General features: G+C 37.2%; 1 protein-coding gene across 1 annotated transcript in view; it reads right to left on the bottom strand.

Annotated features, from left to right (window-relative positions):
• LOC127625174 (connector enhancer of kinase suppressor of ras 2-like) overlaps positions 1 to 12,661 on the bottom strand; it is a 59,251-nt gene that overhangs the window by 12,493 nt on the left and 34,097 nt on the right. The window contains exons 6-13 of the mRNA XM_052100278.1: positions 10,888 to 11,007; positions 10,265 to 10,324; positions 10,011 to 10,079; positions 9,705 to 9,851; positions 8,701 to 8,834; positions 7,122 to 7,312; positions 892 to 981; positions 107 to 312 (exon numbers count right to left, since the gene is read on the bottom strand). Of these exons, the coding sequence (XP_051956238.1) occupies positions 107 to 312; positions 892 to 981; positions 7,122 to 7,312; positions 8,701 to 8,834; positions 9,705 to 9,851; positions 10,011 to 10,079; positions 10,265 to 10,324; positions 10,888 to 11,007 (1,017 nt within the window). The remainder of the gene's footprint in view (positions 1 to 106; positions 313 to 891; positions 982 to 7,121; positions 7,313 to 8,700; positions 8,835 to 9,704; positions 9,852 to 10,010; positions 10,080 to 10,264; positions 10,325 to 10,887; positions 11,008 to 12,661) is intronic.

Genomic DNA, 12,661 nt, shown 5'->3' with positions numbered 1-12,661 from the left:
ATGATAAATAAAAGTTGGAAATAAATGTAATTTCATGCAGTCCCATAGTCCATACTTTTGACTGATTTATACATTGAGTTCTCCTCAGTAGACACAGTACACTCACAAGATAGACAGTAGAGGTTTCTGATGTGGGCGTGGCCAGGGACTCCTGTTGCAGCATATCCATCTGCAGGGCAGGGACAAGGGCATAGTGGGCGGGGCTACTACCTTTCTCACTCTTCCTTCTGCTACGCCTACTGCTGCGACTTCCTATGTGATACTCCTCTGGCCCCGCCTTTTCTTCACTCACATATCGCAGCAGGGAATTTTCTGTTAACAAAAGTGTGGTATTATAAAACTATGCATGTTAGAATATGGGACACAGCACATCTTCAATGTGTTTTCTTCAAAATTCTTGTTAAACAAAGGTTCAGATTTGATACTGCTTTCCTGAATAATGTAATGGTTAAAGTTGAAATCAAAGGGTTTATGATCAAAGAACAGGGCTGAAACATGTTGGGTTGTGTGACTAAAGAAAGCATTCTCTCTGCTCCCACTCCTTCAGCAACCAAGCCTGGTCTTAGCCAATCAGAACCCAGCATCTTGGCAAAACCTCTATGTTGGCGTTACCATGGCAATGGAAAACCAAAAAATCCCAAAATCTTAAACAAAGAGCCATGAAGATACTGCAGACAGATCTAAGCACAAACTGAGGTAAATATAATAGGGGATATGTGGGATCAACTAAGATCAGTGGCCAAAGATTTTAAAAATATGCCAATTAAGAGGTCAAGGCAAAAGTGATGAAATATGGTGATGAAGGGATGGTTCCAAATAGCCTATGGAAGAGAGATAAAAAAAAAAAACAACAGCCCCCTCTCTCTCTCTCCCACACACACAAACACGCACCTCTCCTGAGCTCTTTTTTCAGCTTGGCTGGGTCTTCATAGTCTCCAACCCAATTATACTCCACAGGCATGGAAATAGGCCTTAGCCGTCCTAGTACACAAACAGAGATATCTAATAAAAATCGAATTTCATATTACAGCAGTGTTTAATGCTTAACGGGTCATTGACAAATAAGGTTGTCCGAGGTGTTAGAAATCTTTTAAAAATCTATTTTAAAACACTTGCCTCAAGTTCTTAGAAATGTAATCTTTTGTGTCCAATTTGATTTCATGAATTTCTTAAAAACCTTTTTAGCATTTTCTAAATGCATTCTCTGCTGGCGTAACATGCCTAATAAATACATATTTTTCATCCTTTCATTCTCATTGACCTTTTTGCCTATGTATTTGCAATTGCTTTCCACTCATAATTAATCTACAAATGAATAGCAAAAAAACTAAAAGTTTATCCAATCAGAATTTATTCCTCGATGCTTACAAGCAAAGAGTGACAAATGTTTCACAAATCGCATGCCAGCACATGAGTCTGTGCTCCACCCTCTCAGGCCTTCAGAATTTCCACAGAATCCCTCAAGAGTGAAAATGAATGGCCAACTAAAGTCCGATTGTCAGATTCATCAGCCAATCAGATTGATTTATTTGTTCTTGGTGGGTGTGGTCTTTAGGATATGTCCCAGTAGAGGCCTTCTAGATGGCCTTGAGTAATGCAAGCAAGCGTTAAGTGATGTACGTAATTTGAAAGCGAAGAGCGCAAGATCTAGCTGACGAGTTGGCTGTCATTTCTTCGGCTATTGCCATTGAGAAAGAGATACTTATGGATTTAAAAACAAGAGATGTTCTGCATGATCATGCCACTGATTAATTAAACAGGAAAGGAGGACTGATTTTCACTTCAAGCAAATTGGTAAGTGCTTTTTGCATTGTTAAGTGTAAATTAGGCTGCTTGAGCATTCAGTGTCAGATAACGTTTTGAAAAGTAACCATGTACCCTGACGAAACAACATTTATTGCAAGCAAATTTAAATTGCAAATATTATTAGAGAGCTTTTTCCTGGTATTAGACCTCATTGGTTCTGGCTTTCGTGCATGGACGTGTTGTTAAAATGTCAGTTGGTATTATTTGTTGACTGCTCTGTATGATAGGCATACGGTGTCTTTTCCATTGTGAAACAGTGTTTCTTAATGGCATGAATCACACTGAAGGCCTAGACTTAAAATGCATTGGCCACAGAAAAAAAATTCAAACACATTTTTCAAGGTATTTTAAAAATATATATATATTTTAAAAAATACCTTGAAAAATGTGTTTGAATTTTTTTTAAATTAACAGTTAAGTTGTTTATGCTGTTTATGTATTTAAGGTGCAAGGAAAGTATTATAATACTTTTTACATATATATAATGCATATAATGCATTTTTACATATATATATATATATATATATATATATATATATATATATAATATATTAAGACATAAATGTCAATAAGGTTTCTCAGGGTTACACCACATGACCTGAACAAAATGTGCCCTTTTCATAAAAATGCCAAAATAAATATAAGATTTTTTTGAGATCTTCACTCTCAGTCTTGAGGGACTAAAGGTGCCCGCTCTGTTTTATGGGTTTTAACATAGGTTCAACATAAACAAGAAAATAGTTACCTATGGTTACACCACATGACTTTGATTTGGTGGACAAAAGTCTTTAAAAATATTAATCATATTTTAAAACTCAATTGTTTCACTGTTTATTTAAAAAACAAACAAACAAAAAAAACAATAAAAGATTATTCTGCACTAGTCATGCCAACACTGATTTGTTTCTAGAATTTCAGCTTTTAATGATTATTTGTTTTTTGTTTTTTACTGTCTCTGGACACCACGACATATTTTACTTTGAGCCTCAGACGCTATGCGTCAGGTTGTTCTTCGCCTCCATGTCGTGCATTTAAAATAATTTAATGCACACCTAGCCATGAATTATCCCACTTATACCATGGTCATCTGCCAGCACTGATTAGTTACAGCTGTCATAGATTTTTTTGCAGCACTAATAATAACTGGAAGAATAATAAAATAAAGGTAAAATTTATCTAAGGGCTGTTCAATCTAAAGCTCTGCCTGTTCTAAATCAGACACAGAAAAAAAGTTGTGTGACCACACACTTGGTCAAAACTGTGAATTTACATGCACAATCCACAAATAATAATATCCACAGAATGTAGAGAGGTTGACACTTCAGAGGAAATGTATTATTTAACGACGTTACAAACATGGTATTACTGTACGATAAGGGGAAAACCATTAAAAACTCTATGGAACCTGCAGATTTAGACTTCTTAGATATCGGTATGGTATTAAGCATGGCTGCATGATTGACTCTAATTCGCAACCACCTGCTGGCGATGCCAATCAGAAGATGGGGACACAACCCATGTTTTGTGGTGGTGTGTTAAGATCCAAGATTTTTGGTTGAGGGTTCAGAGTTTTATGTTTGATGTATTGGACACTCAAATTTCATTTTCCTCAGACTTTTAGGCAATGGGCGGTCATTAATATATGGAATAAATACATAAAATGTCGGCTGAAGCACCCTCATTTCAGAAGTGGTGCATAGAGATGGTCAGGGTAGCGGCATTCAAAGAAATGTCATATAGAAGGCAAGGAAACTTGAAGTTATTTAATAAAAAATGGGGCAGCTATTTGGTATATTTGGAAGGCTATATATATATATATATATATATATATATATATATATATATATATATAAAAATAAACAAAAATAAAAATACATTATATATATACATTATTATAATTTGTTTTTGTTTTTTTGTGTATTATCAAGTTGGACCACATGGATATTTTTTGAGGGTCAGGTTGGGTTGGGTTGGGGATTGGGAAGGCGAAAGGGAATAATGGGGGTTAAAAGTTGATTCTATGTATACATGTTTTCTTTTCTGAATCAATAAAAATGAATGAATTCACAGTTTGTCCTTGCATGGTTGCGCTTCACCGCAAAATGCTGCCTGCATTTTGTAAACAAACAGTGCTTCTCCTTCAGCATTTGAGTCAGAGATGTGTGAGCACGGGGGACTTTAGTGGCTATAGGTGGCACTTCAGCAGAGCAGCATATCATACACAACACATTACAGTATAAACAGACTTGCATCGCCTTGCCGGAAAGGGAAAGACACATTTAATAGGTCCTGATATCTTTCTCTCTCCCTCTGTGCAAATCAAACTGAATTCCATTATATTAGCTATGCTGGTGAAAGTGGTTAGGAAATGTTTTCAATTGCTATTGCTCACTCTGCTTTCTTTGTAATGTTTTGTTGCTATGGTTACAAACAGTGCATTCATATCGGTGATAAAAAACTGACATTCAACGGTTTGAACCGCACACATTCCACCAAATCAGAATTGAGTATTCGAACAGACCTTGGTATGATCAGAAAATATTCAAGTGTATCCATGGTGTAATGTTTTTCAAGTAAATGTTTTGTGTGAATTGCATTTATTATTTTTTTTTTTATATATAACTTAATAGTTCTGGACAAAATAAAATAAAAAACAATGTGCATCACTTCATTGACCCTTAGTGGTCATAAAATGCACCTGTTATCTCTGTTATTGTGTTTTGATTAATTTTGTGAAAAGAACCCACGCAAATCGTGAAAAGGGTTTTTCTATATATTGTTCGCTCACTGTCACACACATTTTTCTACTCAAATAACCAAAGTTTGGGCTGTTTCTATGAAGTATGCGTAATCAGTGCTATAAAAAAGTTGTTAAACTACACAAACATTTTTTATGAATGAAACCCTGAAAATTGTTCATGTTGTATCTGTACACTTTAGCAATATCTTACCTTCTGTTCTCTTTTTTTAAAGAAAGACAAAAGATTTCCTTTAACTGTTCTCTTGGCCATTTTTGAAAGTCTGCAAAATTGTAGAAAAAGTTTCATGTGAACACTAGAAAGGACAAGTCAATCCATCGCTAAACTCTGACATACCTGTTTGCCGCCATTTTCATAACCGGCGTCTTTTCGAAGTGGAGAGAGAGCTTGCGTGCTCAAGGTTGCAAGATTGCACAAATAAAATCCTAGACTGGCAGAATATTTATAAACTGTGCAAGTGTAAAGATCTGATTGGGGTATTTCACCACTTGAAATCTGGCAACCCCACACATGTCAAAATCTATTTTGTCTAGTTATTTAAAGTCTGTTATTCATCAAATGTAGAGAATTTGACATTTTACTTGCATGAATATTTCTAAGTAACACATGACACAGTTGATCTAAAGGGGATGGTAAGGAGGGATGTTGGCTTTACAACAGGTATGGTTTTTGGTCTTTCTTGCTACAAGGCATCCCCTCACATCCCCCCTCAAATCGAGCCCTGACTAAATCTCAATTTAACTTTTCTAAACTGCTTAACTGACCTAACTTCACTTTCATTATACGTACATTAGAGTTGTGTGGGGGTATGGTTTATGAAGCTCAATCTGCTTTCACTTCACAAATGAGATGCATTGTGGGATATGGAGCTGCCTGAAGCATACATCTGTGTAGACTCGCTCTCTCAATCAAAATCGAGAGGTTGAGTGTCTGTCAACAGAATTTCCCTCACTCACTTAACGAAGTGGAATGGATTCCCCCGAAGGGAAGTACTTAGGGGAGTTAGCCAGTGAATGCTAAAAGTGAAGTGAAAAGCAGCCTTTGTCTTTACACCTTTTGAGTAGGGCTGTCAATCGATTAAAAATATTAATTTTCGCGATTAATCACGTATACAAATATTTGCTGAGAAAGCCCCTCATAAAACAAGAATTCAATATATAATGATGAAAAATCATATATATATATATATATATATATATATATATATATATATATATATATATATATATATATATATATATAAAATACAAAAATATTCAGATAATTAAAATGCATTACATTCTTGTAGCAGAAGAGTTAATCATTGATAAGACCATTAAAAATATCGGCTTTAGAATACAATGTATTGTTTACTACCATATTATTGATCATAAGTCAATCATTGGCATACAGTTCACAGCAATCCATTTCACAAGTGAATTTGTCAATCAGTTCAAGATTTATTATGAGGGCTTGTTTAAGAACCCGTCAATGTACACCTGCGTCAGACTTTCTTTTTTTTTTTAGAAACAAGCCAAGGGTATACATAGTACACAATACTACAGATATATTTTACAATAATGCCAAGACATTATATTCATTACATAGTGCAATGCTTTTCAATGCTTTGGAGTTGTTGGAGGTACAAAGAGTATTTAAATAATATTTCAAGTCTTTACAAAAAAGTGTAAATAGGGGCTTTATAGACATAAATTTACACTTATGTATAAAAAAACTTGGCTAGAAAAATAAACAGATTAATCAGAAAATATTAACTTAAGTTATCAAAACTGTGAAAACCAAATAAAACGTCTTTATAAAGCAAAGAAAAACTAGTTAAAATAGAGCTACGTACAAACAAACAAAATTTTCTCAAAAATACTACAGCGTGGGTACATTCCCAAAAAAGGTGAGGGGTAGATTCATCTACAGCATTACAGAAGGAGCAAAGTTGATCTATTTCAGAGAGCATGTTTCTTAAATAAAGATTGACTGGGTAAAAACGGTGGAACAGTTTAAAGGACACCTCTGTAACCTTGTTGGTAATTAAATATTTGTGAGGTAAAGACCGTACGACCTGCGTCAGACATGCTTGTGTTACGTCTCGGGTGTGTTGCATCATAAAATGTTTAGGTCACTGTGTCAAGTTAAATATAGTTTAATACTCAATCTTTAAACACATTTTGAGATCTCTTAGTTCGCATTTGCACTCCTTCAGGTGTTTTGAACGCAAGAACGTAACGCATGTTTGTGTTGTGTGTCCACTGAAGGGTTGTGTGTTGCTCACACAGCTGAAATTTCACTTACTGCCCTCTGGAGTAAACAGGTGGTACTACAAGCTTGCATTTCTGAGGAAAGCTTTGAGATTAATTGAATTAATATTTTTAACGCGTTATTTTTTGTAAAATTAATCGCACGTTATTATTGCGTTACATCCACAGCCCTACTTTTGAGTCAGTTCTACAAATCAGATTATACTGTGCTCCATGCCTAAACACGTACCATACCTCACTTTACACTGAAGTCTGCCTGTAAAGTCCAAACATCATCATGTAAGATGTCCTTAAAAGCATGTACCATAAGTGGGAGTGCTGTCCCTGCGTACAGGTGGGGGGCCTTGATTCTGATCATACTCATAACAGTACAGGACCGCATCCTCGTCCAGCTGAGGGAAATGCCTCCGGCACTCCTGATCCAGGAAGGAGTTGGGTGACTCAGAACCCTTGGCGGCATACTGGCCATTGCCGGTCAAACTCCCCATGTCCTCTCTGCAATGGTAAAAGCAATCTTTTATTATCTCCTTCTACAACCTATAAAAGGACCAATAAATCTATTCTGGAGAGCTAAAGACTGTCTTAAAGATTAATTGGATTACAATGTATTATTAAGAAAGTAATCTCTAGTATTATGATGGAGATCAATGAACATGCTTTTTCATAATCAAGAAAGAGCAATAAACCACATACATTGTTTACTGAATGAAATTTTATTTAACGACTATGCATTTCTGTAAACCTACATCTTTTGGCACTTATATTGAATCCTAAAGTGATTTAACACTGATACACTATTTATTTGAGAAAGTGGTGTTAAAAATAGTAAGTGCATTGTTCTTATTTTGCGATTTATATATGTATGTATTACTGATCCTAATAAATTTATTGGACACTGGAGAGGAACCAGATTTTATTTACTCTTCAAAGCCAATTCTGTTTTTGTATTTGGCACATGGGGATCTATTTTCATGAGCATGCAAAGCAGAGCGCTACTCACTACGACCATGAGCAACGTCTTATCCGATTTTTGTGAGAGCATTATTCTAATTGCAATTTTTGTGCCAGCGCAAAGTGCAAGTGGGCGTGATTGTTTGTGCTATTGTGGGTGGATGTACAGTATGTTAATGAATTGGCTCAAAGCAAAATTTGCTATTTTCCTGAGAAATAGGTCATTGCGCTAAGACGTTTGAAAAACAACTATGTATAATTAATACATCTACATGCACAGCTAATCCAGGTACAAGAAAAACATTATTAGAGGTGAAAAGTAAATGTCTCAGTTGTTTCCAAGTCTTCACTGAATAATGTTTTAGATATGATGGATTAATACAGATATGATGCTGCTGGGTTTTGACAGATCTGTAATTAAATTTATACTTTTAGTTAATTAACTGGAAGCTTGTTATGATTTCTATGATGATAAATCAACCACACAGGAAAAAAGTTAATTGCTTACTTTCACTTATATAAGTGGATTTTTTTTCCAGAACAGGTTTCTTGAGATCTGGCAACACTGCAACTGGTATTTCACCCACCCCTTAGCGCAGATTACAGTCATTTTAAAAAGAACGTTAATAACCGTTCTTTTATTTTGTTCTAACTAGTAACCTTTTGGAAAGGAGGCTGCGGAAATTCTGAACTGGAATGAAAATATACAGCTTTAGCTCAGAACGAACCGAAATTAAATACATTTAGTCCCTTCTGCAGATACAACACTAACAGTTTGCTGCACAAATGACATGACAAACATCCCTCCAAAGTCCAATGTAATGGCCAAAATCTACATTGTAGAATTGTAAATGCAGTGTGTGTCTGTGGACACACTTGGTGTGTCCTCTTGCTTCAGTGATTGTTGTTTGTGTTTTTAGGTGTGTCTGTACCTGGGTGTGTATGGCTCGTCTGGGGGAGGGGGGATGAAGAGGTCCTGCAAAGCGCAGCTGTCCCGTCTGGATGGGGTGCTGAGGGTGCTGGAGGGCGTGGCCACACTGCTACTCGGGCTGAGGGGGATGATGGGCTAAAAGCGGAGGTGCAATTAGCCCACAAATATCAGTTGCACCTTGATAGGCAATTCTCAAAATGTGCCTTGGCAAAAGGGGTGGAAGTTATTCACTGTTCACTTTCATTAAGGCTAACACTCTGCATTCAGCAGATGTTTTAACAATGTTTAAAATTTAAAGTGAATGGGTATCTGCTCCCTTTAAAATGTTTATTTGATGTCTTTAAACAAAAATTATGGTTAAAATAAAATATGATGCTTTCCAGATATCTCTGCAATGTATGCATTCTTACTGGATTGTGAATAAATTCCAAAACTAAACATGCCTATAGTGTTGAACACATTCATTCTGACATGTTGAACTGTGGCGCTCACTTGAGTTCAAGGCTGACTTATGACATTTATAAATCCTGTTCACCCCTTTTCTGACCATCATCTCTTTTCATTGCTATACTATCATACAATTAAAATGGCAATATTTACAGTGTGTATATATATATATATATATATATATATATATATATATATATACATATATTAAATATATATATATATATTAAAATGTATTTTTTAAGCATCTAAAATGACATTCCACATTTTCCACCCAGTTCAAGTAAAGCTTCCAGATGTGCCTGGGCTTCCGTGGAGAAAGAGCGAAGATTGGGAAAGAAGGATAAGCGCCAGATTAGAGGTAAGAAAGATGAAAGAGAAAAAGGGAGGTTGGTGGGAGGGGAAAGAGAGGAGCAAAGATTTGTCATGCAATCTAATTGGTCAAAGCCCTGAGGTGGGGAAGAGAGCTCTTAATGCTACTAAAAAAAGACCATACACAGATTGGGGGACTCGGTGTATCATCAATTCACACAAGCCACTTAATCCTCCCATCAGTACCTGCAGGGCCAGGGGCTTCCATCTCATATTCTTGAGTAAGGCAGGGGCTGATGTGAGAGTGCTTTGGGGTCGTTTCTTCAGCATGAGGGTTACACCTGCAGGATTGCTACGTAAAGAGTTCACCAAGTTCTTCAACTGCCAGCCCACCTACAAAAGTCATGTGGACCATGTTCACCTCACTATAATAGTATTAGACATAATATCAAAGCATACAGGATTCCTTGTAGAGGAAGCTTATTAGTCATAATGCAAGCAATGTTCGCAGCTAGTGTTTAAAATTAGTGGGTGCAATGGATATAAACTCACCACTGTCTGATGATTGACTTGTATGACCTCATCACCGGCATGGATTTTCTTACAGCGGTCAGCTAGGGACTGAGAGAGAGAGAGAGAGACAGAGAGACAGAAAGAGTTATCCACTGCAGTACACGTGCCTAAACAAACACATACTCATTTCCTAAGATTACATGTACTACCAATGTCAAACCGCCGGCTGAATTGCCCATGTGTGCCGGACACTGTATTCAGATTGTATTGAAATATTGAAAATGACCACTCACTCCCTCTGTAGTGCCCGTAATGACATGTAGGCCATCATATGTCGACTTGATGTACATACCCTAGGGCAAGGAGAGAGATACTTTAGAGCCATTTCCTGAAAATATTGGACACACACAGAGAAAACACTGAAAGAAGCTTGCAGGCAGACGTGAGCACAAATCCTCATTGACACATAAAGAAGAGATAAGAGGGAAAAAATAGAGGAAGCGTGTGCAGTGTTTATTTTTATCTATCTCTTTATTCAGGCTATATTGAGTGTATACTGTGTATATACAGTATGTATACTTGGTAATATTCCTATGGTAGTTCTCATATGAATAGAACTACCAGAATTTATGATTAAATACAGATGGGATGAATTTGGCGAGACCGACAGACAGACAGATGTAATATGTACATGTAATAACATATATAATGTATATACAGTATAGTTGACTCAATGTACATTGCTCATGATCTTATGGACCTCTTGATCTAAAGGCACATGCCTAAATGCTTGAAATTACATTTGTAATATAAATTGTGCCTATGTTTGTATTACAAAGCTTACAAAATATCTATATTTTAAATTGGTTGAGTTGGATAACAGATGTGATGAGAAATCCAGGTTCCAGATACCCACCAGTCCATCGGTGGACCTAATATTGTCCAGCTGCACAACTTCCAGATGGGCAGCCTGGGACACCATGGGGTCCGAAGAGAGAGAAATGATGTGGTCACACACCCCTGATAGTGTCTTACACTACAGACAGAGAGAAAGTGGTAAACCCAGTGAGAGAATATTAGCAGCACAGCACACTGTTGTTCTTTAATATACTTTCATTTAAATCAATGCTCATACTGTTAGATGAGTACCTGTATTAAATGTATTAAAATGCAGATGTGCAAGTTTCACACAATCCACATTTATTTATTCAGAAGATTTTTCCATATCCAAAGCCAATTATCTGCGTTACTGCATACAGCATACTGAATCTGCATTTATTTACTGGCTTTTTCCAAATGCTTTTAATTGGACGGTTAGGTGCACATAACTGGCAATGTTTAAAAGCCTTGTTTTAGCACGGTTGAAGATTGACAACTGAGTAGGTGGTCCTTCACTGTTGTTTGAATCAGGACAGTTTAGCGTTTACACTGCAAATGCAATGTGGTCATGTGCATTATTGACTACCTCTGAATGTGGTTTAAGTGACCACTTGTCCATGTCCAATTGTTATAAATCACCTACACTGAAAAACAAATTGTCAGATAGCCAATTTTTTATTTTTTTTATCTGCTAAATTAACTGGTTTTATTCAAGACAAAATGTTCTATAATTAACTTGAAAGGTTAGGTTATTCCAGCAAAATAATTTTTTGGGGTTTAAAATAAATGGTTACCAATTATTTTAGTGTGAGATGAATGTTAATGCCATCTGTAAATGTCAGAGTCAAAGTAGAATGGAGCACTTTTATGTATGTATTAAAATGAATGGGAGAAATTGGAACACCCAATATGGCGGACGTAGAAAAGGAAGTCCCACCTTTCAAATTGTCACAGTCTGACCTGTCTATGCCTCTCCTGACTGTCTGTCTGTCTCATCTGAGTGTCGCATTTCTTGTGTTGGTTTTGTCTCTCACTACCTCTTGTGTCTTGCAGGTGCCACATGGAGAACACCAGCTCTGTTACCCAGACAACAGCTCATTCTCCAATTTTGGCACCTGCTCCCTATCAAATTAATCTGACAGATTGCAACCAGCCACTCAGGTTTTGTGCTGAGGAGCCGAGACAAGGTCCCGGCCATTTCAGTGGGTAGTTTAGTGTTGTGGCAGGAGGGACACAACATCTTGTTCCCTCCATCAGGGAACGGAGGTTATGAAAGTAACCAAGACGTTCCCTATCTGTCACTCACTTGATGTTGTGTCGATGTAGTGACACTAGGGGTCCCTATACGAAACACCACAACTAGCCGAACTGTGTTATGTGGACTGCCGGTGCAAGACGGGCAAGCTGTTGTGTTCCTCATAGCCAGCACACCTGGCTGTCACGTAACCTCCCCCGATGCACCTACTAGCGTCATACAGTCCCCGCACCTCTGGGACAAGTCATCTGCCCAAAAAATGGGGACAGGCTGCCCCAGCCCTGGTCTCTTCTTTTTTCTCCCCTCCAAAAAAATGGAAATCATTCAGCTGGGGGCCATAAGTGTCTTCGTCAGGGAGGTGTCCCTTCCCAAGTGGAAGACACCGCGGAGACCACACCTTACCAGAGGGGGAGGTAATTATGTGGAAATATGTTACATGGTCTTATTGAGTTTTGTCGGCAGTGTCGCATGTGGAGAAGATCCCATGGTATGTCCTATCCAGAGGGGAGGAGATCTACAAACATGCCGTCTGGTGACAGAGGGAACTTTGCCCAAG

This window comes from Xyrauchen texanus, chromosome 31 (assembly GCF_025860055.1).
Source record: "Xyrauchen texanus isolate HMW12.3.18 chromosome 31, RBS_HiC_50CHRs, whole genome shotgun sequence".
NCBI lineage: Eukaryota > Metazoa > Chordata > Actinopteri > Cypriniformes > Catostomidae > Xyrauchen > Xyrauchen texanus.
The sequence above is the reverse complement of the archived record's forward strand: the minus strand, read 5'-3'. Positions and strand labels throughout refer to the sequence as shown.